The sequence below is a fragment of the Populus euphratica genome, unplaced genomic scaffold (genome assembly GCF_000495115.2).
Source record: "Populus euphratica unplaced genomic scaffold, PopEup_1.0 scaffold127.1, whole genome shotgun sequence".
Classification (NCBI taxonomy): domain Eukaryota; kingdom Viridiplantae; phylum Streptophyta; class Magnoliopsida; order Malpighiales; family Salicaceae; genus Populus; species Populus euphratica.
Window position 1 is genome coordinate 107,415 of NW_011500017.1, and position 26,675 is coordinate 134,089.

Below are 26,675 nucleotides of genomic sequence, written 5' to 3' on the forward strand. Positions count from 1 at the left end.
TATTTTCTATCTAATCATCCTACAAATTATTAAATTCATAGTTGCGCACAGAGCATAATAGCACTAGTTTACATCACAATAATAAATTAAATATTTCCTTGCTATTCAATAATAAATTAACATCATTGTCATTACTTTGGAATAAATTTCATCCAAAATATTACATTATATTTTATGGCATTACATATTTATGTTGTATAAATTAATCAGAATTTTCTTCTTTACCGTCAATTGACTTGTCTTTATCTCCATTGCAATCCTCTACATTGATTTCATCGTTATCATCTTCATCGACTTGTGTATGTCTGTTATACCTTCAAACATCATTCCTCGATACATCATAAGTTAAAACCCTGGATGATCACAATTACTTCAACTCATCCTTCAACAATCGAAGACAAATATCTATATTCTGACCTAGACTATTAGAACTAGATATGATCATGGATAAAAACATGAACTCTGACCTCATACATATCCCCAATGACAAGTTGTAAACTGTGAATATCACTAGCTAACAAGAATAAGAAGTAACAAATGATCCAAATAGATTGAATTCATCTATACATAACCCAAGATGTGCGTTCCTTGTCTCCATTGAAAACTAAGTATACACACTATTAAAGTGTTTCCAGGCTCACCATTATAAGGGTGCACCATCACTCCTTTCATTGTACCATGTGATTGGTGTCATATCATGTGCTCAGTAGCTTTTGTTAACATTAATAACATCTGCACTCAATCAACTATGCATTTTCAAGGTATTATAACATACAGAAGTTTGGACACTTGTCAATTTTTTAGTATCTTATAACGAGGGGACTTCATCATGGACTTAGTAATATAGATGTTCTCTTTCAGCCTATTCCCTTCAAGTGAAATGTTTCTCACTCATTCAATAATTTTTTCATAATCAACCTCATTTAACCCATTATCTAACTTGATGGTGAACACATGTGCAATAACCGATAATTTATTACTATTTTTGCAACATCCTATAATAGTTTATTAAAATATTTTAAAAGATTAAAAAACATAGTCGCATCTACATTATGTTTTCATCTACGATTGAACATTGATTGGTATAACTATAATTCATTCTCATCACATCCATAACTATATTCCTATAAGGATTACTATTATCATTTATATCTCCATGCACGTTGCTAAAACTAGAAGTTAACCCAACCATTCTTTTTATCATGGTATCGTGAGAAACATATGGTTCTTCGTGTGTATACTAACAAGGGTACTTCTTTATAAAATTTTTTTTGTAAAAGATGCATCGTTATAACATCTGAATTGAGAAACTTTTTATTTTTACACTTCTTGCATGGACATTTAGTACCTCATCCACTAATATTTCTTAGATTATATAATGTGTAATTAATAAAACCTTGAACCTCGTTACACTTATAATCTGCAATTCTTAGGGTGAATCTTTATATATCCATAAACGACTATCTATTACTTATATCAAACCATATAAAATAGTGATGACAACATGTATGAATTAATTATTTTAACTAAATAAATTTGTAAAAATATTGATCTAGCTCAAACATATTCAATCTATTTTAATAGTACTCTTAATTCATTATTAATTCTCTAAATTTATGCACATTTATCAAAAATTTCAACTCGACAATAAATTGATAAAATATAAAACGGATCCGTTAAATAAACCGTTATTTATTTCATTACAAAACACCTAAGTCAAAATTTAACATAAGTTTCATCAATTTACAAATAAATATAATTTTATAAAATTTAAAACAAATACTAACATGTACAAATCATAAATCCATAAAATAAATTTATATGATGAAAAACTATAAAACATGTAAACACCTAAATAAAATACATATACTTCAAAAATATGCAAAATAAAATTACATGTTAAAATTGAGTTCAAATTAAAAAAAAAAGTGTAAATTAGCTTATTTAAAATGAAGAAACTTTAGTAAAATTTGAATCAGAACACGGATGCTAATAAGTTGAGTATTCTACTGGTTGAATTTTTTATAAGAGGTTAAATTGTGTTAAGAATAGAGAGGAGGGGTGGTTGTTTATTCTAGAAAAAATGCATAAGTAAGAATAAGAAATGAGGATGGGGGAGAGGAGGGTTGATTATCAGATCATAAATTAAATATTAATGATGAAATGACTGATGGAATTATTTTGCTAGTAACTTCGTCGGTCATTGTGATAAAAATATCATGTCATTGTATAATTTTTTTTTCTCGGTATATATAATGAGAAAAAAATTTTGTTGGCATATTTACAAATGTACTTTACCATTTAGTTAATTTCATCAGTAATGTTGTTTGTAAAAGTTACATGTCATTGTATTATTTGACTTTTTTCCATTCTTTTTTTTCTCTATAATTCTCTCAATATATACTAAGAGAATTTTTCTTTCAATATTTATTGATGAATACAAAGATAAAAAAAAATAGCAGTAAAGATCATTAGAATATACTAACAGAAAAATTCTTTTGGTGTTTTTGTTAATTTTTCTGTAGTGACTTTCTACTTTATCGTGAAAGTTCTAGATGACCATCTCTTAAAATGAATGGTAGTACTTAAGAACATGTTTGTTTTTGCAGTTGACACTGCATTTTACAAAGTTTTAAAAAAAATTGGTTAAATTTTTTTTTAGTGTTTTTGAATTATTTTGATGTGATAATATTAAAAATAAATATTTTAAAAATAAAAAAAATATTATTTTATATTTTTTAAAATAAAAAATAACTATAACAATTCTTCTAGATACCCGTAGATCTTATTGTTCCCAAGAAAGACTTGTTAAATTGTCTCATTTATCCAAGTATATACTTTCTATGAACACAAAAGACTCCTGTTTAAACCCAAAGATACGTATTCCATCATTAAACTTCGTTTTCACCTGTGGTACAATTGTTCATTTCATCACTTGATTGTACAACACCAAATTCCAAATTCCGGTTCAAAGACGCATTATTGTGGCGGCTTGAGAGAGAGAAAAATAAAGAGACATGTAGAAGAACATTTCTCCAAGTTTCCATGGAAGTGTACATGTATAATTAGACGTTTAGATATAAAGATGCCAATATATAGCTTACAACATAATAATTCCAAAGTAATTGTACGTGGTAATGGTGGCAGAGAATCGATGAAAGAACTCAGCTGGTTAATACTGTTCCATGTTCCATTGCATGCCACTTGGGATAGGTTGAAACAAGGAATACGCCGTCCATGATCGGTGATCGCTGCAATTTTTACTTTACAAATTTGGGCCATGGGACACCCATATCAATGTCCGGTGACATAGTTTTATACGTTTTTGTTTTTTCCCCGGTGACACCATAAGATACTATTCTGTTAAGAGTATAGCAATCTATTGAAAGATTTTTTGAAGAGCTCATGATTTTATAAAGTTATAATCATGGATCATAGCTAGGTTATTTTAATAAAGCATTAATATACAAGGACAGTGACTGCGACCAAAACCACAATTAAAACTATGGTTGATAGCTGAAACAGACACCGAAGAAGATGTTTATCTTCTATCCAGCATTGCCATTATATCTCAGGCACACCTTCCTCCGCGTTACAGCATAATTAAACGCGTAAATGTGGCCCATGTATTTGATACGGAGAAGATAGAAGAAATGAATGGCATTACTGGCTAGAAACCACATTTCCGAGGGAAAATCATGACAGACGATTGAAATCATTTCGGCAAGACTTTAGAGCAGCGATGCTTATCCATCTAGCATGATTTTCCCTTTCTTTTAGTGTTAGTAGGTGGACAGGACACACACACACACCCCCACACATGAGCTTACAAGAATGCCAGTTTTCTCAGTTGTTGAGAAAGTTGGCTATGAAAGTAACAAGCAACATTTATTCATCTCAGCACATGATGTTACATAATTACATTACATATGTAGAGAAATGTGACAGGAATAATTATCATATACACGCAGCTTTGATGAGTATGGAATTCGAAATGAACAGCCTTCAAGTACTTGGTGAAAGACATGATCTTGCGTCCATGTCTCGTAAGCTTGATGTGATTTTCGTTTCAAGAGAATCATTGATCCTAGCTTAGACCCTTAATTATGATAATTAACTCGAGCCCTATTTCATTTTTTATTTTTTTCTATATGATGATAGATCCTGTCTGAGACCTATTAAAAAGAGAGAGGTCACTAATTCTAGATATTCTATAACTCTTCAGCTTCATTTGTAATGTTTTAGAATATTAATCACCATATTGCACAAATTTAACCAAATTTAACGCAAGGCTTCCCATTACACATGGTTGAACGATAGTTGGGTAGTAATTGAATAAAATTCTGATTTCTTGCTACCCAAACAAAGTTAAGCATCTCAAAAGTTAACATGATAGACAGTTGTTTAAGAATATGATAACTTTTGTATTTAGATATATTTTCTTGAAAAAATATTAAATTAATATTTTTTAAATGATTTTGATATGCTAATATAAAAAAATATAAAAAAATTATTATAATATATTTTAAAAAAAAATACTCTAGAACATAAAATAAAAAAAACATATTTAGTAGGCTATCATCTTAAGAGGAATGTAATTTTATTTTTTTAACAGCCAAGATATCCTTATACTAACTATTGTATATTGAAACTAAGCTCATGGTAAAATGGGTTTTAATCAATCCCAACGAACTGGCATGACAATCAAAAGACATTTATTTTCATTGATTTATTAGGATCAAATCTAAAAGTCAAGAACCAAAGAAGTTTATTGGATTTTTTAATATACCATATAACATAGAGAGCATGCTTCCAGATCGAAGGAAAAATATAATATTCATTGACACGTTATCTCACTTTAAAAAATCTTTTACCATTGAATAAAAAACAAGGTTATAAAACTCTGAATGATAATATAAAAAACGAAACTCATTAGTTATCAACTAGAAGGGAAACTTGGCCATAAATCAAACTATGCCATGGTAAATGTGTCGACATATAATTTATCCAAAACTGTGTGTACTCAGCATTCTAAATGGAGTTACAGGCTCGTCCCTCCACCATTTCTGAGTGGCATGGCCGGCAATGCAGTCGGTTTACTGTTGACCTAGGAAAAATGAGCATGGATCAAGGTGCTTTCACATTCAAGCTCATAATGCAAGCTTACCGAAAAAACAAATCCTTAGAATTGACCCTCGGCCGTCTAGTCTCCCTTTTCCTAGACTATTGGGGTGTTGCAATTTTCGTAGATGTAATAATATTATATGAGGCTTGTCTTTGAAAAGGATATGATACCATGATTACAAATAGCATGTTCTTCTAGTCATGTTGATTGCTCCATTAGAAGCTACTCGCTTGTCTTAAGAGTGTAAATAATATCGGTCATGTCAATTGTCAGCTTCATCTCTCTCGCTGTGCCACAGCAATTTGGGGGTTTTAACCAGAAAAGGTCTTGTCCTCCGAGGACCCGTCATTAAGGTTTTCAATTCTTGCAATCTTGCCGCTCGCTGTTCATGTGTCGTTCCTTTCACACTTACATTTGTTTTTGTTTTTCTGTGTTTTTTCCTCCTGTTAAATGAAGTTCCTGTTTTTAATGGATGAAAGGGGCATGTTAAACGTTAGTTTCCCATCTTGATTGGCATATAGATGATTTTCAGAATGAAACTACACTTTCGAAATATATTTCAAATTGATCCAATGCTGGCATATGATAATATGAATATGAGAGAAAAGATAAGTAAAAATTGTAGTTTAAAAAAAAAAAGAATGGTGCGTAATATTAGTTTTGGAGATATATATTTTGGTTTGAAAATCCATTAATTCAAATGCTCTGATGACTCACCACGCGGTTTAAAAAAAAATCTGAAATTGTGATTTATCTATGAGAAAATTTATCAAGTTATCAAATAATTAAAAAACAAGAGAACTTCGTTGAAGGAGGCAGAGACAACAAATATTCAAGGTCACGATTATTTATCCATGGCATGGAATCAAAATTCTTAAATTATGGGTGTTTGATAGTGTAGTAATAATTTTTTAAAAATATTTTTTATTTAAAAACATATTAAAATAATATCTTTTTATTTTTTAAAAATTATTTTTAATATTATTATATTAAACGATTCAAAAATATAAAAATTTTATTTTTTTAGAAACATTGTTTGCAGCACAATTCCAAATAATAGTATATTTTAAAAGTATTTTTTACTTAAAAATATATTAAGATAATTTTTTATATTTTTATTAAATAAGCACATAAAAACAATAAAAAAAACTAATAAATATTAATTTACTATTTTTTTTCAAATTAAATACATTTTAAAAACACGATCAAATACAATTTCAAGTACAATGTGAAACAATCACCTAAAAGCAGTCTAAATCCAAAAGTCCAATAACACCCAAACATAATAGAAGGCCAGTGGGCTTTTCTCTTTTTTATTCAAAGCCCACCCCAACAATCATAATTTTGAATTAACTAAAAATCTCCCATAAATAATCAAAGTTCAAAGTTCTTCGACTGCCTTGGCCATGTATACTCTCAGTACTGGTCCCTTTTTTCTTCGAACTGATGAGCATTGGATATCGCTCACCGCCATTAGTATTTTTGCTCGAAAGTGGTTTCTTAACATTTGCACAAAATGTATTATTATGACTCAAAGTAATATGATTGGGGAAATGAATGTACATGAAAAGCGAGGGAAATTAGAGATTTAATCATTGCCAATGAGAGCATGGCTACTAGAATTTAGTGGAGTAGTTCATGGGATCAGTCAAGATATATGTATTTTGAATACCCACTTAATCTAAAAAAAACTCAGAAGGAATAGAAGAACAATATACTACTCTTAACTAGTTGCCTGGCTAACAAAACCTGAATTCTAACAACTAGTCAGCCACAATCCATAGGTAATGTAAAGCTCTATAGGTAAGCATGCAGTAGCACCAGTCCTCAGGACCAAGACAGCTACAGAACCATAAGCATGCATGGTGGTGGCGGCGGCGGTGGAGGCAAAACTGTAATTCAGCCAAAACAAAGTTAATCAATACCTCCAGTGTATTGCTGCGATGAAACAAAAGAAGATAATGAATCATCTCAATTCCTTGTGTTATATTTTTCATTATAATACACTTGATTGTATTATTTTATATTATATCGTACAAAAACCTTCCTAAGGCAGAGTAGAGTGTGAGAGACCGGGGTGGAAGCAGATACGCAAGGCTGCAAAAGGTCTATGGGACTGAACTACGAACCTCTCGTAAAAAAATTTCCTTTGCAGACTGAGTATCTGAATCCGTCCCATCTACAAAAGCACGAACCTTAAGCTGCAAGCATAGAAAAAAGCCAGGTGTTTGTGAGGAAGCAGGACTGCATCAAAAGTTGCCAAGATCACACGTAAAATGCGGTTTTCTCGACTCCTCCCCCTGGATGCATGAGGAAAAACCAGAGGCTGGCATCCAGAAGTAGAGGGTGCGAATTGGATCATCCACCACATGCGACAAACATCATAGAGCAGAAAGAGAGTACTGCTTCCGCATGATATTTCCCTGTCATGATAAGGAGCATGATATTTCCCTGTCATGATAAGGAGCATGATATTTCCCTGTCATGATAAGGAGCATGATATTTCCCTGTCATGATAAGGAGCATGATATTTCCCTGTCATGGATACGAGAACGCAGAATTACGTGTGATTTCTGATTATACCAGGAAAAGAAAAGGTAAATGCAGCTCGCACTTAACAAGGCAAAGAAGCATACATTCAGAGGTCAGGGGGTGGCAGGGTGAGGATCTTCCATAGAACCATACTGTATTTAATTAATGTCTCATTTCCGGTTGGTGTTTCAGTGACATACCTGGAACCTCAATTACTGTCTTTGCGTGTGTGCGTGTTTGTGTCAAGTTATTCTTGCAATTTACATGTGTTAGGGAGATTGTGTACTTACTGGTGAAAGAAGTGGTCATGAGCAATGAATTTTTGCTTCCAAGGTATCAATCTAACTCTGTATTTGAAAGTTGCTCTTCCACAATAATCCTCATGTAAGGCTCCGGTCAACTTGGTACCTGAGAACACGATGGGAAAACAGTAAAGGAGACCCGTAAGTCTTATCTTGTCTGCAGAAAGGAAATTTGTTAACGTAACCAAACAATTCTAAATTCATATTAAACAAGCTCTTTCAGGCTAAACATTAAGCGGTATTCATCAGATATTGAAGCATAACCACTGAATCGAGAAGACACTATTCCTTCTCACACCTGGGAAGGCACGACCCTTTTTTTCTCAGAAGGCAAAACTTAAATCACAGAGTAAAAGAAAAGGTAGAGGTTAATTTTAACATAAAGAAAGTTAAACCCGAACAGTTGAAGGAAAGATACTAATGGACCAGAAAAAAAATTCTTGTGGGAAGCCATCACAGATACCTTAATTCTCCTGGTTGCAATCATCATATTCTCCATGCCTTGAGCAGCTTCAATCATACCTTGCGTATTGTAGGCTTGGATCATGGTAGCAGAGGTAATACTGTGAGGCTTGCATTTTCTCCCTTTCATTTCCATAAAGAGATTAGACATCTTATTTGTCTACATCACCTGCTCAACCATAGGTCCTGACAACGCAGTTGAAGAAAGGCGTATCTAGTATGGTATGTCAGAGTTCTCCACCTCCCTCAGATTTGACTCAACCTTCATTATATGCCCAGCTTAACTGTACACACTAACAAGAGAACATTATGTAATAGTGTTAGTCTTCATTCTCAGATGTTTAGTTTTGCTGAGATATTCTGGGATGTCTTATGATGTGCCGATAATACTAGATCAGTGGAAAGGTAAACATGATGTGTTGGTCGTAAATCTTGACGATTACTCATCGGTCTTTCCAAATGTCTCTATTATAAGGTTACGAGTAACAATCGATGGAGAAAATAATCTTTCCTCCATGAATTCCAAAACGGACCTTTATCTTTCCATACACGCCTGCTTTTTCATATGATCTGATCAGGATATTGAACGTCTTAACATCTGGCCTTAATCCTATCAACAGAAAGTGTTGTATGTAACTATGACATCTCAGCAAGAATTCCTCGAATATGTTCAAAATAATGTAGTATAATGCAACATATCAGGAGTACAGAATATGCATACACATCCGGTTTGCATTCAGAGATTGGTTTCATTTCAGCAACAGCAGAAAACGCCTTGTCAAGTTGACCACTTTAGCCATAAGCACTTACAAGAGCAGTATAAACATCAATTGTAGGTTTGAGGCCATCAGACTGCATGACCTCATAAAGCAATCTCGCCTCCTCATGTTGCCTACACTTGTCAATCATCATCAGCAACTTGGTGTATGTTTTGGTCCTTGGCTCGTACCAGTGTTGCTCACGAAGAAGTTCAAAAATCTAAAAAACAGACACGGACTTTATTCTAGAACGTATACATGCATTTTAAGCAACAATGTCACTAATCATCAAGAAAACAGCAGCAAGCCTCAAAAAACTGTCGAATGCATAACTTGAATTTATCAAACCAGTTGTGTAATGACATGATCATGGAAAAGTTAATCACTTTCTTGAGAGACTAATACACTTGTGTAGCAATATCATTAATTTAAACTTGGTTCTGAGAAGTAAAAGCACAGGATACACATTAACACCATCAAACAAACAGAACTCAAACCAAAATCACATAACTACAAGCAGTAAAAAAAAAAGCCTGACAAGAAGAGAAGGTCCAAGAAAAAGAAAACCCACAAACCTTAGAGCTGATTCCCATTGTTTCTCTTTGAGAGCCTCATCAGGAGCTTCTAAAACAGCCTTGGGCCGAAGGTCATTGTTATATTTCTTGGAGTTGATTTTTGTTCAATAGCGTTTGTAGCAGCTTCAGTTCTTAGAATTCTATACAAGTCCTTCTTGGGCTGTCTTTTGAGCCCAGTTGAATTAGGGTCTGGGCTACATATAGTGGATTGAAAAGCAAAAACTGCTGGTTTGAGATTAAAATAATAAGTTTTTATTAATGGTTTTTTAAAATGTATTAAAATAATTCATAAACATAAAAAATTTTAAAAAAAATTAAATTTTTGAAAAACAACCAGCCCTTACGTGAAAAAAAATTGTTTTCTCATGACAGAGCTCAACAACTGATTAAGGGGCTAGCATCCATCCATCGTGGCCCCAATGAATGTTTGACCCCCTTCCACGACACAGGAAGCCTAGACCATCGTCTTTAAAAATTTTGAATTTGGGAGTATTTAATTTAAATTAACGTAAAAGCTAGTTTAGAGATATATTTCTAATATTAAATTAAGAAATGGTCCCTCGTCTTCAATCTTGGATCCAACACTAATCAAAGTAACCAAATCGGCAAACCCTAAAAAAATCAAAATTGAAAGTACGGCCTGGGATTCTTCAGAAGATGAGGTGAATTCGCGAAAGCAATAGAAAACATGGGCTTGGAAATAAATCTGGATCATTTTCTTCCATCACAGAAATGAGGTCAGAAAGTGCAAAGACCAAAAAAGCACGATACCAATATTAGAATTAGCTAAAAATTCGAGGGCACGTTATGCAAACACGTTTATCTAACAAAATAAATACAGTAAAGAAACCATCTATATATATATATATATATAGACGCCTTCTGTTAACCCTGAACACGAGCCTACCACTCTCGAGTTTCATGGGTTCTCATGTTTGGGACGTTTCCTAGCAAAACATCCTCTGCTTTGTTTTTCTTCTCCTTTCGGTCTCTCTCTCTCTCTCGTTTTTCTTTCCCGTTCTCTCTCTCTTTCTTTCCTGTTTACAAGAAAGAATTTTTTCGAGAGAGAGATCTGGTAGGAATAAGCATGTATAAGTAGAGAGATCTGGATATGGGAAAGTATACGGAGATTTTGGATGCTGGGATAAGAATAGCTTCAAGGTTTCATTCTCATTGCCCGCAAACTGCTCGCATGTATTACCATCCACCGACTAACGCTGACAGCCACACAACAACCACCCCCACCACCAGCATGGTGGCGGCCAGCAGTGTAAGCAATCCAAAGGAAGTTACGAGGGCGGACGTGAAAGAGTCCATTCTTAATTCTATTTGACATCGACAAAATGATAAGGAAAGATGTAAATTTAATGTTTCACAGCAAAAAAAACATGTTGAATATTTTTATCCTACCGAGCCCAGAAGGTGTTTCCTTTTCTCTAATCTCAAGTGTGTTTGTTCCTTTATTAATGAATATTCTTTCTCATTAGTACTTTATTCTCAATTAATTATAATTTTCATCTACGCGGTGATGCTATTAGTTAGTTCTATATATATATTTGTTGGATAGGGATGTAAAAGGTTGGCGATCAAGGGGAGAACGAGTAAGCAAGCAACTTGTTGGGCGTACAGAAACACTGTGATTTCTCTTCAATTTACACCATTGAACATGGATTTCAAAGGGATGAACAAAATGACAAATGTTTTGGGTCCTTTCTGGTGGATTTGAGATGTTCTTTTGATTCCATCTATGAGTACCCCGCTGCCCCAAAAACCTGTACAAGCTTAAATGATCGGCGTGACGACTTAACCTAAAAAGCTTCATGGCCTGGAGTATTGCTGTAATAGCATAGCAAATGATTTCAACTAAAAACGGGTTAATAACAAAATTGAAAGGCCATTAAATTTGCCAGCCATGTTCTCCTGAGAGCATTACCTGGGGGTATAAAAGTGGGAAATTGTCGTGGGTGGAAGTTATTAATGGATTGTTATAAATTATCAAGATTCCCGTATACTTTTTTCAAGATGTCAAATGATGTTTGAAAGTAAATTTTCGATTTCTATTTCTCCAAAGAGGGGCTAAATTTTGTTAGGACATTATCTATTTCAAAATGTCAAAGAATAAAGAATAAAGTGATAGTTGGGTAATAGGTTTAATTAAATGTTGGATTTTGAGACACTTATATTTAAGTTGATATCTTTGTAGAGACACAATCTAAAAAAAAAGATTATTAACAACTACATAGTTTGTTGCAAATAAAAATAAAATTTGTTGTTTATAAAAAATCAGTAATGAAATTAGCAACAAATGATATCAAATACAAATAATAGATGTTAATTTTTTAATAACAAATGATCAATTGCTAATTTTATTAGTAACAACCTATATGTTGTTAAAATCTAGTTGCTAATTATATAAATAAGCAACAAATATTCTATCGATAATCATCATCATTGATGCAATGAATATTACATTGCTAATCAGTAATGACTATTGCGTTACTGATCCGTTGTTAATTAGCAACGGAAAATTTGTTGTTGATCCGTTGCTAATTTGCCTAATAATTATTTTTTAAAACATAACTTATTTAAATTATTTTTTTTCATCTATTGAATTTCTTATAATTATTTATGGATATTTCAAAAATTATAGAAAAACATATAAAGAACATAAATTAATACTAGAAATTATTTTATCAACACTAATAAGTCAAATAAAAATAAATTTGATAATAAATTTCAAAATCTTATTAAACTTACATCAATATAAGTAGGTCACAATTTAATAAATATATTTTATCATAAAAGTGGTGGTTGGGATGGTGAAACAATGCTGACCATTATAAGGTGGAACTGATATATGGTGGTCGAGGCTTATGTCACTATACTAGATTAGACAAAGGATACATAGGTGTCATCATTTGTGGAGCCACATATGACGCCATAGATGAAATCATAGGTATCAACATATCTTGGTTCATATTTAATGTCCAAGCTTGGTATCCTATTGTAATGATAAAATATGACCAATTTTTTTTTATTTGCTTTTTCAATGCTTGAATTGATGAGTTAGAACTTGTTGACTCTATCGTATAGGAATGTGATAAAGCACTCGCACTAACCATTAATTTTAGCATACTAGGTGCACCATATATTCTACCTTTTGTAACTCCTTCTATAGCCACACACCAAGCTGCACCATTAAATGAAAGATGATTTTTCCGATCAGTTTCATATCTTGAATCATCTTTTTTTTGTAATTCTCCTACAATAAAATTAAATATAATAATAAATTTATTTTAATTTTAAATAATAATTCAATTACATAAAAAATACTTACAACTTTTTTAGACTTGTTATCTATTAAGGTTTTAGGATGCTTAACACTTTGATGCAACACTAAAAACACATCATCTCATAGAGGTTCTTTTCCACTTGTTTTTTTTTGCTATCAACCAAAAAAAGATATTAGAAAATATAAATATAAAAATTCAAAATCCATTATAACAAATAAAAAAGATGCTTGTCATGCTAGCTTGATATGATACAAATGACATCGTAACTCCAGAATGAGTGCTTATTTTAATTACCATCTGTTTCAATTAGCTGATTAATCCTTACAGATTTTGATCTCCTTTGAAATTCAAAGGTGGACCAAATATCTCTAATCATTTGATTTCAATCGTTATTATTTATCCAAATTAGACCTTTAATAATGCAATATATAATATTTGTGGTATTTTTGTCTAACATAGCTCTCTTACGAGCTAGTATCGACTGCTAATTCAAAATAATTCTAATTTTATCTTTTCAAATCTTATGAACAATTGGTTCATCATCCTCAAAAAATACATATTTTTTCTACCAAAGAAATAAAGACAAAGCTCAATATAGTTGTTAAAATAACTCATCGTGGAATTTAACTATAATGCATAGACAATAAGTAACTAAAAAGATGAATAAAAAATATTGTTAAAATATTAACTTCTTAACTACATCATAAAATAAAATTTAATTTGTTTTATATTCTTATTATTATATTATTTTTTTTGTATATACCTTACCATTTTTTAATATATTCCTAAAGTTGAATTTAATTTGTCTTATATCATAGCAACTTGGCATGTTCTAACATAATAGAATGTTAGAGAAGCAAAAACAATTATATATTAATCTATGTTTTCAATCAATGAAATGGTCAAACAAACTTTTTCAATTCATTTTTTTAACGGTTGTAGGAAAACATCAAGCTTTTTCCCTAGATTCTTCCGCCCAAGAATAATCATTGACAAAAACATAAATGGTCGGGTCATACACTTCCAATAAGGCTAATTATAAACAATCACAATTATCAGCCAACAAGAGTAGACATTTTAAGACATGTCAAATGGCATAAAACCATCAGTGCATAAACCTAACCGGATATTTTATGGATCGGATGCAAAGTTTTGATGGTCCTAATTAAACTTCTTATGTATCTCCCTGTCAGATGGATGCACCATAACTCCATCATCTGACCTATGAAAATGATACCATGTCATATCTTTGGCATGATGTGGAGACATGAATAGCCTCTGAAGTTTTGGTGTCAAGGAAAAGTATCGAAGATGTTTCTCTGACTTATTAGAACCTTTATTAGTGGGATTTCTAGGTTTGTATCGTAAACTTCCATAAAAGTCATAATTTGTTTTCATTGCATCTACCTCATAATACAACATACAATAATTAGGATACACATCATATTTATCATAACCGAGTCCAAGTGGGTTCATAAATTTCTTAGCATCATAGAAATTGAAAACTAAATTTTCATTATTATACATGCAACTTTTTATAAATTCAATAAATTTATTGAAGGCAATCTAAGTCAAATTTAGAGTTGACTTCATATTAAGCAATTATACACAAGCAAATAATTTGGATTTCTTAGTACACCCATCCTATAAAGACTCCTCTATAGCTTTCAGTAATTTATAAAATTTATATGCCTCTAGATACGGAAGTTCCTTTAGTATTATAGAACCATATCATTAAAGTATGCATCACCAACCTCCATTACATGCAAAACCATATTCCTACATGAACTTTCTTTAGAAACATCATTAACAACATGACTACACCTAATTGATAAAGGTCAAATAATTATTGGTTTTGAAACATAAGGATTTTTATACACAGTCCAATTTTCATAATCAAGTAAAAATCTATTTGAAAGGAGGTGTTAACAAAAATTTTCTTCCATTAAAAACTTTTAATTTTTGCACCTAACACAAGGACATCTAATTTTACCTCCAAATATATTTTCATTAATTGACAATGCAAAATTAATAAATCTTTATACACTCGCAATAAATTCCGGACAAATATGATCATCCCTTCGACTGTGATACATCCATGATTGATCGTCCATATTAATCTAATTAACATAATTAAAACCAAAAAAAAATTAGAATATTATCTAATATATTTCTCAATCTATATTTAAACATTTATGTAACAAATTATCAAAATAATTTCATTAATAACTAGCTCATAAGTTATAAAAAGGAAAGATATAAAATGTGCAATAACTGAAAAAAGAACAACACTGGAATATTGTATGAAATTGAAATATAATTAAATAGTTAGAATTGTGTGAAAAAGAAAAAAATAATATATTGCTTTGATTGTCCTGTTGATTAGTGAAATTATGTAGGCTGAATAACTAGCTAATTAGGATACACCAAGCAACTACTCTGTTTATTATTTCCCATCATCACCTTTTTTTCTTCAGTTTTAGTAATCTAAACTCTTTTATTAAAATAAAAATATATAATCATTTGCATTGTCAAGTAATATTGTAGAAATAAAGTTTTTATACAAACGCGTGCCACAATTATTTTTTTAACCAACTATTAAATATTTATTTGATCAATAATTTATTACTTAAGATCATCACATTAAACAAATAAACACTAGCAAACTAAAATAAGATTATGCATATTTAATATATGGTTGTTAAACTACATTACACTCAAAATAACAACTTCTCTTTTAAAGAAATACAGTATAAACAAAAAAAAATACTTTGAAGACAAATTACACTATTATTAGCAAATAGACGCCAAGATTCAATGACCATGCAATTTTTCTATAAACCAAGTTATCTTTCAAAATTTATAAAAAGTTTTAAACTACATTGACAAACTTAGAGGATCCAATATGCACAACATAAAAAATTGACAATTCCAAATGCAAGTAATGTGATGTGATGGCTTCAACAAACTGAAATTTTAAAAAAAATGAGCAAGAATAGTAGTGTTAAAAAATTAAAAAAGTAAATTAGCCTATAATGAGGTTTGCATTGCAATTTGCTAAAGGAAATAAAATACAAGAGATTCTTGGAAATAAATGCACGTCTATATAGATATCCCTTGTGGTTAGTTATTGTCCAACATATTATATTTGTCAGCATATCACATACAATATCATTGCCACAATCATAAAATCATCACAAATGCTAATATCCCAATCTTGCTCAATCTACATAACAATTAACAAATTTTGAATAACTTAGATATTTGCTATAATTTTAAGCATGTAGGGCAAAGACCAAAAAAGTAATATTTTTAAAATATAAAATCCAAGAAAGGTACACAAGTCAAGATCATTTACCCTTCTATATTAATTGAACCATCTGCTAAAGTCAAAGGCAATGCATATCCACGATCATAAAGAGGCAAAAAATTACTATGTAGTAAGAATTAAATTATTGTCTTGTTGTGTTCCTTAATTGATTCTTAATTTAGAAGGATTACAAATAAGAAGTAACCAATCAAATAAAAAGCAAAGACATGAAATCCTAAATTTTAACTTTTTTTAGTGAAGATAAATGCAAATAAGAAAGGAATATCATTATACTATAATAATTAGGCCCCTAGCATTTGCACTACAATAAATAAAGTGGACAATTAAGAGTGTAAATTTTCTAATCAAAACAGGATGAGAAAGGTAAAAAATTGATGATGAACATTTTCACTCTCTTTGCTCTACTCTATTTAACATTACTAAACAAATTTCACTAAAAAGAGGTTGATGGTGAAAAAGATGAGTGAAAATGATGTAGTATGTAAAAAATTATTAACCAACCAAACAACTTTCACAATACACAAACAAAATCCAAGATCTAAGTTTTATTTACGAGTCTATCACATGCTACTTATATTTCTCCTCTGAAAAACCACACACATACACCCAGCAAAACAAAAAAAAAACCAAAACCCTGGAAAAATCCTCACTACCTAACCAAGCAACAATGGAATCGTCACAAAACTACGAAGATAAAGAACATTATATTAAGAACTAGAAACATTAACATATGACAACAATCATATTTAACAAATAATTTTTAATAAATCAAAAAATTATTCTTCTTATCAATAAAATTAGTTAATAAAATAATATATATTCTCTCTAAATTACAAACACAATCCCTAAAACATGAACTTCTAATTGTACCTATTATCTTTGTTACACCATATTTGTTCCTTGTAAAATGAAATCCTTAGGAGCAGAGATTCACCATAGAGACTTTAAGAAAGTGATAGATGGTGTTTTTGGAAAAGGATGCCTTGGGACCATATATTCATAGAGAAAAAATTAAGAAAGCGACAGAGATGGGGTTTTTGGAGAAGGAATAAAAAGCGACATATAGGCTAGAGTTCTTTTGGAAAATGAAAGGTTTTTCTCTTGATATTGGTATTTGCTTATATGAGGGTTTTTTTTTTTTTGTTATAAGGTATACATGTATCAATTAATTATTAACACATCATTATTGTTTTTCATATATATAAAAGTCAAAGTCTAATCTTTTCTTTTTATCAACAACGAACTTTTTCATTGTAAATTTTATGCACCTATATTAACAACAGAAAATCCATTATTGATTCTTAATATATCAATTTATTTTTAGTAGCCGATTTTGTGTTGCTAAATTCGTTGGCAATATTAAAAAATTAATATATATGCAATCTGTTGCTAATATGTTGCTAAATTTGCATCTAGATTATTCTATTGCTAACATCCGATGCTCATGACCCTCTTCTTTTTTTTAGTGAGAGAACATGCAATAAATGTATAAAAGAGATTAGATCCTAAAAATAAAATTATTTGTTCTTATTTTGATATGTAATAAATGCTTTGTATGAGAAAATAGTTTTATATGTATATATTGAGATTGGAGAAAATTATGAACCCCTTGGTGGTTTAAGAGTGTTATATTTACACCTCCTGAATCTTGTTATTTTGCTTGAATAAGGGGGTCCAAAAAACTAGAATTTTACATTTTACCTACAGAATATTTCATCACTAGTTAGAATTTAGTAGACATGATTTTTACCAACAGGCTTATAAACAATTATTGTTCATCAAAAAAACTTTCCTCGATGATTCATGTTATGTCGATCATTTCTTTAGTAGTGTGATCTCATATAGATTTATAATTTCCTCGAGACATTATAAGTCAAAGTCCTAGATGACCACAATTGCTTCAACTTATCATTCAATGATCAAAAACAAACATCTATATTTCAACCTAGAGTATTAGTACCGGGTATGTTCGTAGATAAAAATATGAAATCCAGCCTTATACACATTCCAGTAGTAAGTTGTAAATTGTGAGTATCACCAGCCAATAAGAATAAGAAGCAATAAATTACCCGAATAGATTGAATTTGTTTGTACATAACATAAAATGTACGTTCCTTGACTCTAATGAAAATTAAGGATACACCCGATTAAAATATTTTCAGGCTTCATCGGATGGGTGCACCAAGACTTCATCTACTGCATCATGTGAATGATATCATGTCATTATCTCAACAATCTTTAGATATATGAATAACCTTTGCAATCTAGAAGTGATTGAAAAGTATCTAAATTTTTTTATATACAACAAGAGCTATTTCGCTATCTTTTTTGGGTTTATAAAGAGCTTGTCCACATATTCTACACTTGGTCAACTCTATATCTTCAAGGTAGTATAATATGTAAAAGTTTGAACAAGTGTTAATTTTATGATATCTTAGGCTAAAGGGTTTCATCATAGATATAGAAATATAGAAGTTCTCTTTTAACCTATTCCCTTGAGGTACAATTCTTTTTGCTCACTCAATAATTTTATCGTAATCGGCCTCACTCAACCCATAATCTAACTTGATGGTGAACACATGTGTAATAGCCAATAATTTACTATGATTAGTGCACTCATATTATAAGTTAGTTGGATTCTTTCAAAAGATCAAAAAAAATAACCCTGTTTGCATTTAATTCTTTATCTATAATTGAATATTTACTTGCATAATCATGATTCATTCATATCACATCCATAACCATATTCTTATAATGATTATTATTGACTTCTATAACTTCATGCATATTGGTAAAACTAGAAGTTGACTCAACTATCATTTTTATCATAGTCTTTATGATGCTTATTTTGAACAAAAATAGACATAAAAATAAAGAAAAATATTGTTCAGTTTAAACAAAAATATTCATTCCACTTTTAATTTATCATTTATCATTTATCTATGTAGTTGATTTATAAAATAATTACTCATACATGCCATTTTTTCTCCTTGCTATAAATTTTTTGTTGTTGTTAGTACCGAGAGAATTATTAACAGATCTAAATGAGTAATTTTTTTTATATATATAAGGTCTATCTTTAAAATTATTGATAAATTTATTAACAATATACTTGCGGATAGACTAGAATTTATTGACAACTATTTTTTTATGAAATTTTTCGTTATTAAAAAATCACACATGAAATGTTAGTGTAAAACTACTATATCTAGTGGTAGATGGAGTCTAAACCAGCAAGTCAGAATTGAAGATGTAGCTTATAGGCGCTTCAATCTTGCTTTCAGATTTCACATCTTGCAGCAGAAGGCTGGGGGACAAGCAACCTGATGCCATCAGAAGATCGGTAATAGAAATATTAAAAAATGCCGTAATTTTTATGGTAAAATCTTGTCCGTTGGATTGGTAAAGATTGAAACGGAGTGGAAAGCTGACATAAATTATCAAGCAAATATCAAGAGGTACAACACAAATCAACTCGAAGAAAACTGGACAGAGTTGAGAGAATCACAGAACAGCGGCGGCATAACATTGTCATGGTTAATTCTAAGATACACACTGCCATCACGATTACCAGGAAGATTGAAAACTGAAGCAGCACAGCTTGCGCTCCATTACTGGCTGTCTGAATGCGGCTTCCGAGCAATAAAGAAAAACAGTGGGGTGAAAATCTCCTTCCTGTAAGGCATAATAACAAAGTTCTGTCATTAACATGGTAGCAGGGGCACCAGGAAACCTCAAAATCATTAACTTAAAAAAAATAAGTTATTTAAGATAATTTTATCGGGCATTTTAAAATCCTGAGATTCTTTTGCTCATATGCTACTCACAAGTAACCCACAAGCAACCTGGGGCCATAGAACTAACATGAGGAATCCGTCTCTACTTTTTGTCAAGATAAGAAAAATTCAAGGCGGACGCATCCCACCCATTGGTCGATCTGCCCTTGTTACAAGCTGTCCTAAACTAAAATAGAAGGATGCGATAAAGGGTTTCTGTCTGAGGCTCAAAATGATCTTGTATGGTGATCAATTTGGTAAAATACACGAGCAATATATGGGTTTAAATAATGGTGTCCAGAAAGGAAGTTAGCATGATAACAGAAATTAATACTCACCTTCCACCTTCAACCAATCCCTGTGCTGCCTTCTCAAGAAAATCTTGAACCCTTTGACTTCCTTTGGGTGCAACTCCTAAATATTCTAGGGCTTTGACCTGCAAGGTGATTTACCAGTTAACCATCCATGAGGGCTACAATAATCAGAAATATTCCACGCATTCGCGTGCAAGTGGAGCGCCTAACAATAAGGTGATAACGGTATCGAGAACCAAACAGAATGGGCCAACATTTACTTACCATATTTCTTGTAAAGAATCTCCCAACAGCTGTTAAACGGAAGCTATTCAGTGAGAAGTGAGTTGTGTCCAAAGGCAGGTACCATGGCATAGGTGAGCCCACTGCAAGATCTTTTGACCATATGACCTTCAAAGGCAGAATAACAACGACCATTTATCATGATCAAATGTTTCAGATGTCAATTATGAAAGAGAGAGTGAGAGATAGAGATTGCTCGCTGACCTCAAAACCAGCTTTCTTTAGAGCATCAATGCATTGCCCAGTCGACCTAATATCAGGAAGGCCATCACCAATCTCTATTTCTGACTGCCCCAATTAAGATATGTTAAATTCATGGTCATGAAGATCGAAATCACTAACGGAAAACAGGAGGCCTTTTTAGGCAGCTAAAATATCTAACCTTAATTTTTTGATGTTCTTGGTTATGTGGATTGAAAGCATCAGTCATGCACCACTCATATGCAGCAAAACATTGTCCTGGCTTCAATACCCTGTAAATCTCACTGTAGCATCCATACTGTTTAGAAAATACAGAATGTTACGAAGATCAGAGAGAGAGATGGCTATCTATATACATAATATACTTAGCTGTGATGCAAAATCATCAGAAAATATAAGTTGAGAGTTTTTCTAGGAACATACTGCATCTGGTGCGTGGCATGTAGCTTCAATTGCATATACAGCGTCAAAACTGTTATCAGGAAATGGCATTTTCATGAAATCAGCCTGCATTATCAGCGAACAACTAAAATTATGCTTGCCATGAAAACTAAAAATCATATCCTGCAACTCTTACATCACATGTAAATGTTGAAACTTTAAACCAAGTACAGCAAATTGACAATACAAGAAGATGGACAAAAGTGCTTAATAGATAGGAACTCGAAGTTATATCAAGAACAGAATCAACCTTCACAAAATCACATGTCCTGTCAACTCCTGCAATGCGATTGAGTTCCTGCAAAGTAATATAGGCGGTAAGCTTTAAAGCCATTTTGAAAATTTCATGGCTAACAAATCAAAAGTGAGAAGTACGGAAATCAAATAAAGTCAATCAATCTCGGATAATCAATCAAATACAAGCACACAATTCTTTTAACTGACATGGATGAAAAGGATAGTCATGCACCTTTCCCCTTGATATCTGATACTCGTTGTTGTTCAACCCTGTTACTGATGTTGAGCTGCAGCACATCAACACAAAATATGCCCAAAGCACTCTCATGTATGGGAATTTAATGAAAAAAACGTTAACTTATTTGTCACAACCAAGAAAAACAGTAAGATTCCATCCAACTATTAGCGGTGGTGCTGCTTCCAGATAAGGCCAACCATTTGCCTGGTCCATGTTGCAAATACTACCAAGGACTACAAACATTTCTTATTGTAATGACAGAGCAAAGTAGGATACCAATCCAACAACTGGATTACCACTTCTTCGAAATACCACCAAATCACTAGAAAAAATATGCCATAACAAGAAACAGAGTAGGATGCCTGTCCAACAAATATTAGTTTCCTTGCTTCCAGCTAAGACAGACCATCTGTATGGTTTACGTCGAATGAATAAGAAGCTAGCAGGCAGTGGCAGCCATTTATCATCCTTACATTTTTTGAACTAATATAAAAGGCAGTATTGATAAGAACTTAATATCATATAGGGATTCAACAATAACTATAAAATAAATTCCAATACGATGTAATGACAGAACTATGATGAAAGTCAGCATGTAGGTTAGAATGACTTAAATTTGCACCCTATTTCTTGCTGACATTATCAGGGAAAGGAAACTTCTGCCACTCACCTGAATCGTGCAATTTCTCTAAGAGGTCCACCAATTCCACATCCTACATCCAAAACCTATTTTAAGAAAAAAAGAGGTCAAGCCAATGCATCAACATTATTAAATAAAGCAGATCTCCTGTTGGTTTCGCAATATTCTGTAGAAGAGGTTAAACCTTCTGTCCAGGTTTCAGGCCAAGTTGCAAAGCAAGAAAGTGCTCATGTCGCTTGATGCTCTCACGGAGAGACTCCCCTTTGAATCTGAAACAAGAAATGTTTTGTTTTTTATCAGCCTTATAAGCAGCGGTAGCAGCATAGAGTATGCCTGCAGAACTTCAATAAAAATGTAGAAGACAGTAAAAGGTACCTGGGTGCAAAATGGAAAGACTCCCCCCAGCCAAACTCATAAAAACTGGTAACAAGATCATAATATTTATTTACCTGAAATCCAAATGTGATGAGTCAATAGGTATAGGTTAAATAACACTGTTTGGATCAGCAATTAGTAGGCATCCAAAAGAAAATAATCAGGTTATTCATATTTCAGCAAAAGATTTCAATTCTTCATATTCAAATAGAAACATCACAAAAAATCAACCGTGCTGACATGTTAGCGTATCTAGCTGACTGATTTTAGTTAGGAGAATCTAACTTCATGACCAATAAACTTGAAAACTCGACATTATTCATCCTTGCTAAAGTTACATGGAAAAACTTCCATAGATGTTTCCAAAATATTGTTTCAAGAAATCTTTTTCATAGATCAGGTACTCCTTAAAATCTAACTGTTTGGTTTCAAGTACACTCATTTATATTGAGTAGTAACTCATTAGAGGAATAACAAGAAACTTTAGCTTCTCTGAGATATATGTGCTATGAAATGAAATGGACTCTGCATGCAGTATGATGTTGATGTTTCTATGAATCAATAGAAAGTTCCAAGCATTATTCAATCAATTGGCACTTTCTCTAGAGCAGTGAAAATGTATTGAAAAGGAAAATACTATAGTTCAAAATATGCCCCCCTCTATGACTACAAATACGCAAGACGAAGCAAAAAAGTTTCCCGTAGCTAAACATAACAAGAAGGAAACTGAGAGCAGATTATTGGCAGGAAATACATGAGGTCAATCATAAGAAGAAGTTAGCAACTTGATCTTCTCTTACCATGTCAGAGTAATTGGCTTTTCTGTCTTCCTCGGCACCTCCATAATAAACATGATACTTTTCATACCTGGATTGTCAATACAAGATTTTTATCACAATTTTTTTCAGTAAGATCCAAGAAAATTAAAGGATTGGAAAACCTCAAAGTTTACACATGCCGGGGAAGAATTTCTAGGAAGGTTCAATAAAACTCACAGCAAGATCATTCATGTAAATAAGCAGAACGATCATGATATTCTGACACACCATTCCACACATTTCACTGATTCAATTATATTTGGAATTTTATTTACACTATATTGGATGGGTTTCAAATCCAGATTATACCAGCACCAAACTCAAAATTAGACCTGGTCTTTACCATAAACGACCATGCCTTCTATAGTGGCTTAGCAAAAATAATTGAAAAAGGGATCACGTACATGCAAAATTGAAATTCTATTCTTGCACAAAGGAGTGAGTCCAGGGATTTTTCATTTTTCCTTTATTTTTCAGGTTCTTTCTGGGAATTTTCCTAGTAAACAGGCCCTATCAATCGCCTACACAATCTAGAGACAATTATGTGGTTCTGTTTTATCCCACTTCCAGGTACAGCAACTGGCAGTCACTGTTCACCTTTAAAAAAATTATAATAAGTACATATGGAGTTTTTGGGATTTACTAAAAAAACATCAATAAAATAATATAATGTAAACAATATTTAAATAAATAATACAGTTTAGAAAATCATAATAATATCTATAATTCGCAAGTGGTAAGTATCATTTATAAATCTTTTAAATTGTCAAATTATTAAACACAAAATTCAAAAAAAAAAGATATGAGATAAAAAATGAAAAAGAGAAAGAAATCTTGGAAATACATTGAAACTGCGATAACGACACTGCCAATACCGTTGAAAAGATCTCAACAAAAAAAATTTAACGATATCAAAAAATATCATTAATCGTAATCAGATTTAACCACATGAGTGGCCCCAAGACAAGTGATCACCGACACTTTTGGACAACTCGTGTGACCTATTTTGTTCACCGTCTGTAACCTTTTTTGGTATCATTAAATTCATCTTGTCGAGATCTTTTTTGATATATCTAAAGGTTTATTTTGTTTTATTACTTTTCTCTTTCTCATGTCTCTTCATAAATTATAAAAAGGAAAGACGAGAGAAACAAAAAACAAAGAAAATAAAATAAAATAATATTATAGACACACCAAAACTTTGATAATGACAACATTGATACTATTAAAAAAATCTCAACAAGATAAATTTAACAATATTAAAAAAAATTATAAATAATAAATGAAATGTGTCATATAAGTTATCTAAAGTTATTGAAACTCACTTACCTTTGGGTCTTTCATGTGACCACTTTAATTACCTTTAGTGATTTATTTTTGGTATTATTAAATTTATCTCGTCAACATCTTTCTAATGATATTATACTATTATCATCAAAATTTCAGTATGATTCCAAAAAAAAATTTATTAATTAAATTTTATCTTTTGCAATTTTATAATTTAAGAAAGTTGCATATAATACTTACAACTGTGAATCATATATATTATTTATATTATTTTTTAAAATATTTTTTATATTATATTATTTTATAAAAAAATTGTTATGCTAAAATTAAAAATAAAAAATAAAAAACTTAGAACTCTAAACAGCCAGGAACACACTAAAGACGCGAGGGAAAACCCAATCATGGATTCCTTGGACAAACACCATGTATATTGTATTCGTGATTGAAACTTGAAACGACAATTGTCTGTTTCGGGTCCCACGTGGTGGTGAAACACATACATAAAGAAAACGATAAAAATTATTTTTTAAAATATTTTTATTTTAAAAATATATTAAAATAATATTTTTTTCAAATTTATTTTTATATTTTTATTTGAAAAAAAAAAAAAAACCATCAACTTCTACCCTTATGATTTATGTACTCAGAAATAAATGGTTGACATGTAAGATTTAAGAGAGTGGGACCATGCGCGATTTTTCTAATGAAACCAGGCCGAAGCTCTGTAGTTAATGGTGTCACGAAACCTTGTGCAAGTCACAACCCCTGCCTTCCAAAGTCAAATATTCCTCTAATAATTCTCAATATTACAAAAGAAAAAAACATTTATCACACCGAGATCTAATAATCAAGCTAAAGAGACTGGGATTAAAACTTGAAATAGAGAGATAAAAAAAAGAGACATTCTACAAAGAAACAGATTTTCTTTAGTTTTTTCTTTTTAAGAAAAAATGCATTTATCGAAATTTCTATACAACAAATCAAAACGTACAGTTTTGAACAACTAAAGTCTTCAAAATCGTTGTAGAGATACAGAGACAGGATACAGAAAACTTCAACAGAGAAGAAAAATCTAAAAGAGCAAAATCCATGCATGCGAGAAAGAGGAGGTAGATTAAATCATGCATGCTAGGAAAGGAAGAATACTTTTCAACGGAGGAGAGAACATCGCTTTTATCGATCTTTCCACCGAGACCGGAAGCGAGATCTAATGCACCAGCTTTCGACATTTCTCTTAGATTCCCCCAAACAGAGATCTGAGACACAAAAAAAAACTGTGGAAACGGATTCTAGTTTTGTCGATGGAAATGCAAAATGTGATTGAGTATGAGCGAGTCTGGAAAATTACATCGAAAGTTGAGATCGGGGGATGAGCCTTTCTTAATTTGTTCGGAGGGAGGCCTGAAGGGGAGAGAGGGGGGAAGTGGAAGCTAATTTTGCTAAAAGTGGGATTTATATAGAGGGAGAGGTTTAAAGACTGGTGGCTAATTTGAGGAGAGGGAGCACACAAGTGGCTAATTATTACTTAGCCTTCGCATTAAATTCATGCGCACCGCACGTACAAACGCAATCGTGTTTTGAAGTGGGATACAGGATGTTTTCACACTATTTTTGTTTATAAATATATTAAAATAATATTTTTTTATTTTTAAAAAATTATTTTTAATATCAGAAAATTAAAATAAAAA

At 31.6% G+C, this 26,675-nt stretch overlaps 1 protein-coding gene and 1 pseudogene across 2 annotated transcripts; both read right to left on the reverse strand.

Moving 5' to 3' along the window:
* Window positions 1-7,174: 7,174 nt before the first annotated feature.
* Window positions 7,175-11,071, reverse strand: LOC105141763 (pentatricopeptide repeat-containing protein At3g53170-like; annotated as a pseudogene).
* Window positions 11,072-19,781: 8,710 nt separating this feature from the next.
* On the reverse strand, window positions 19,782-26,470 carry LOC105141731 (cycloartenol-C-24-methyltransferase-like). Of its 2 annotated transcripts, XM_011049063.1 has the most exons (15): window positions 26,336-26,470; window positions 26,134-26,243; window positions 23,683-23,749; window positions 22,883-22,956; window positions 22,692-22,776; window positions 22,538-22,593; window positions 21,862-21,916; window positions 21,643-21,690; window positions 21,375-21,458; window positions 21,133-21,249; window positions 20,955-21,038; window positions 20,733-20,858; window positions 20,493-20,590; window positions 19,944-20,053; window positions 19,782-19,886 (listed from the first exon to the last, which is right to left on the reverse strand). In XM_011049063.1, exons 2-14 carry the CDS (start codon window positions 26,214-26,216, stop codon window positions 19,990-19,992), a joined length of 1,041 nt encoding a protein of 346 aa, XP_011047365.1. In that variant the 5' UTR covers window positions 26,217-26,243; window positions 26,336-26,470; the 3' UTR covers window positions 19,782-19,886; window positions 19,944-19,989. The 2 variants fall into 2 exon arrangements, with proteins under 2 accessions (XP_011047365.1, XP_011047363.1); XM_011049061.1 differs by having other exon boundaries at window positions 19,782-20,053; window positions 26,336-26,469.
* Window positions 26,471-26,675: the final 205 nt, after the last annotated feature.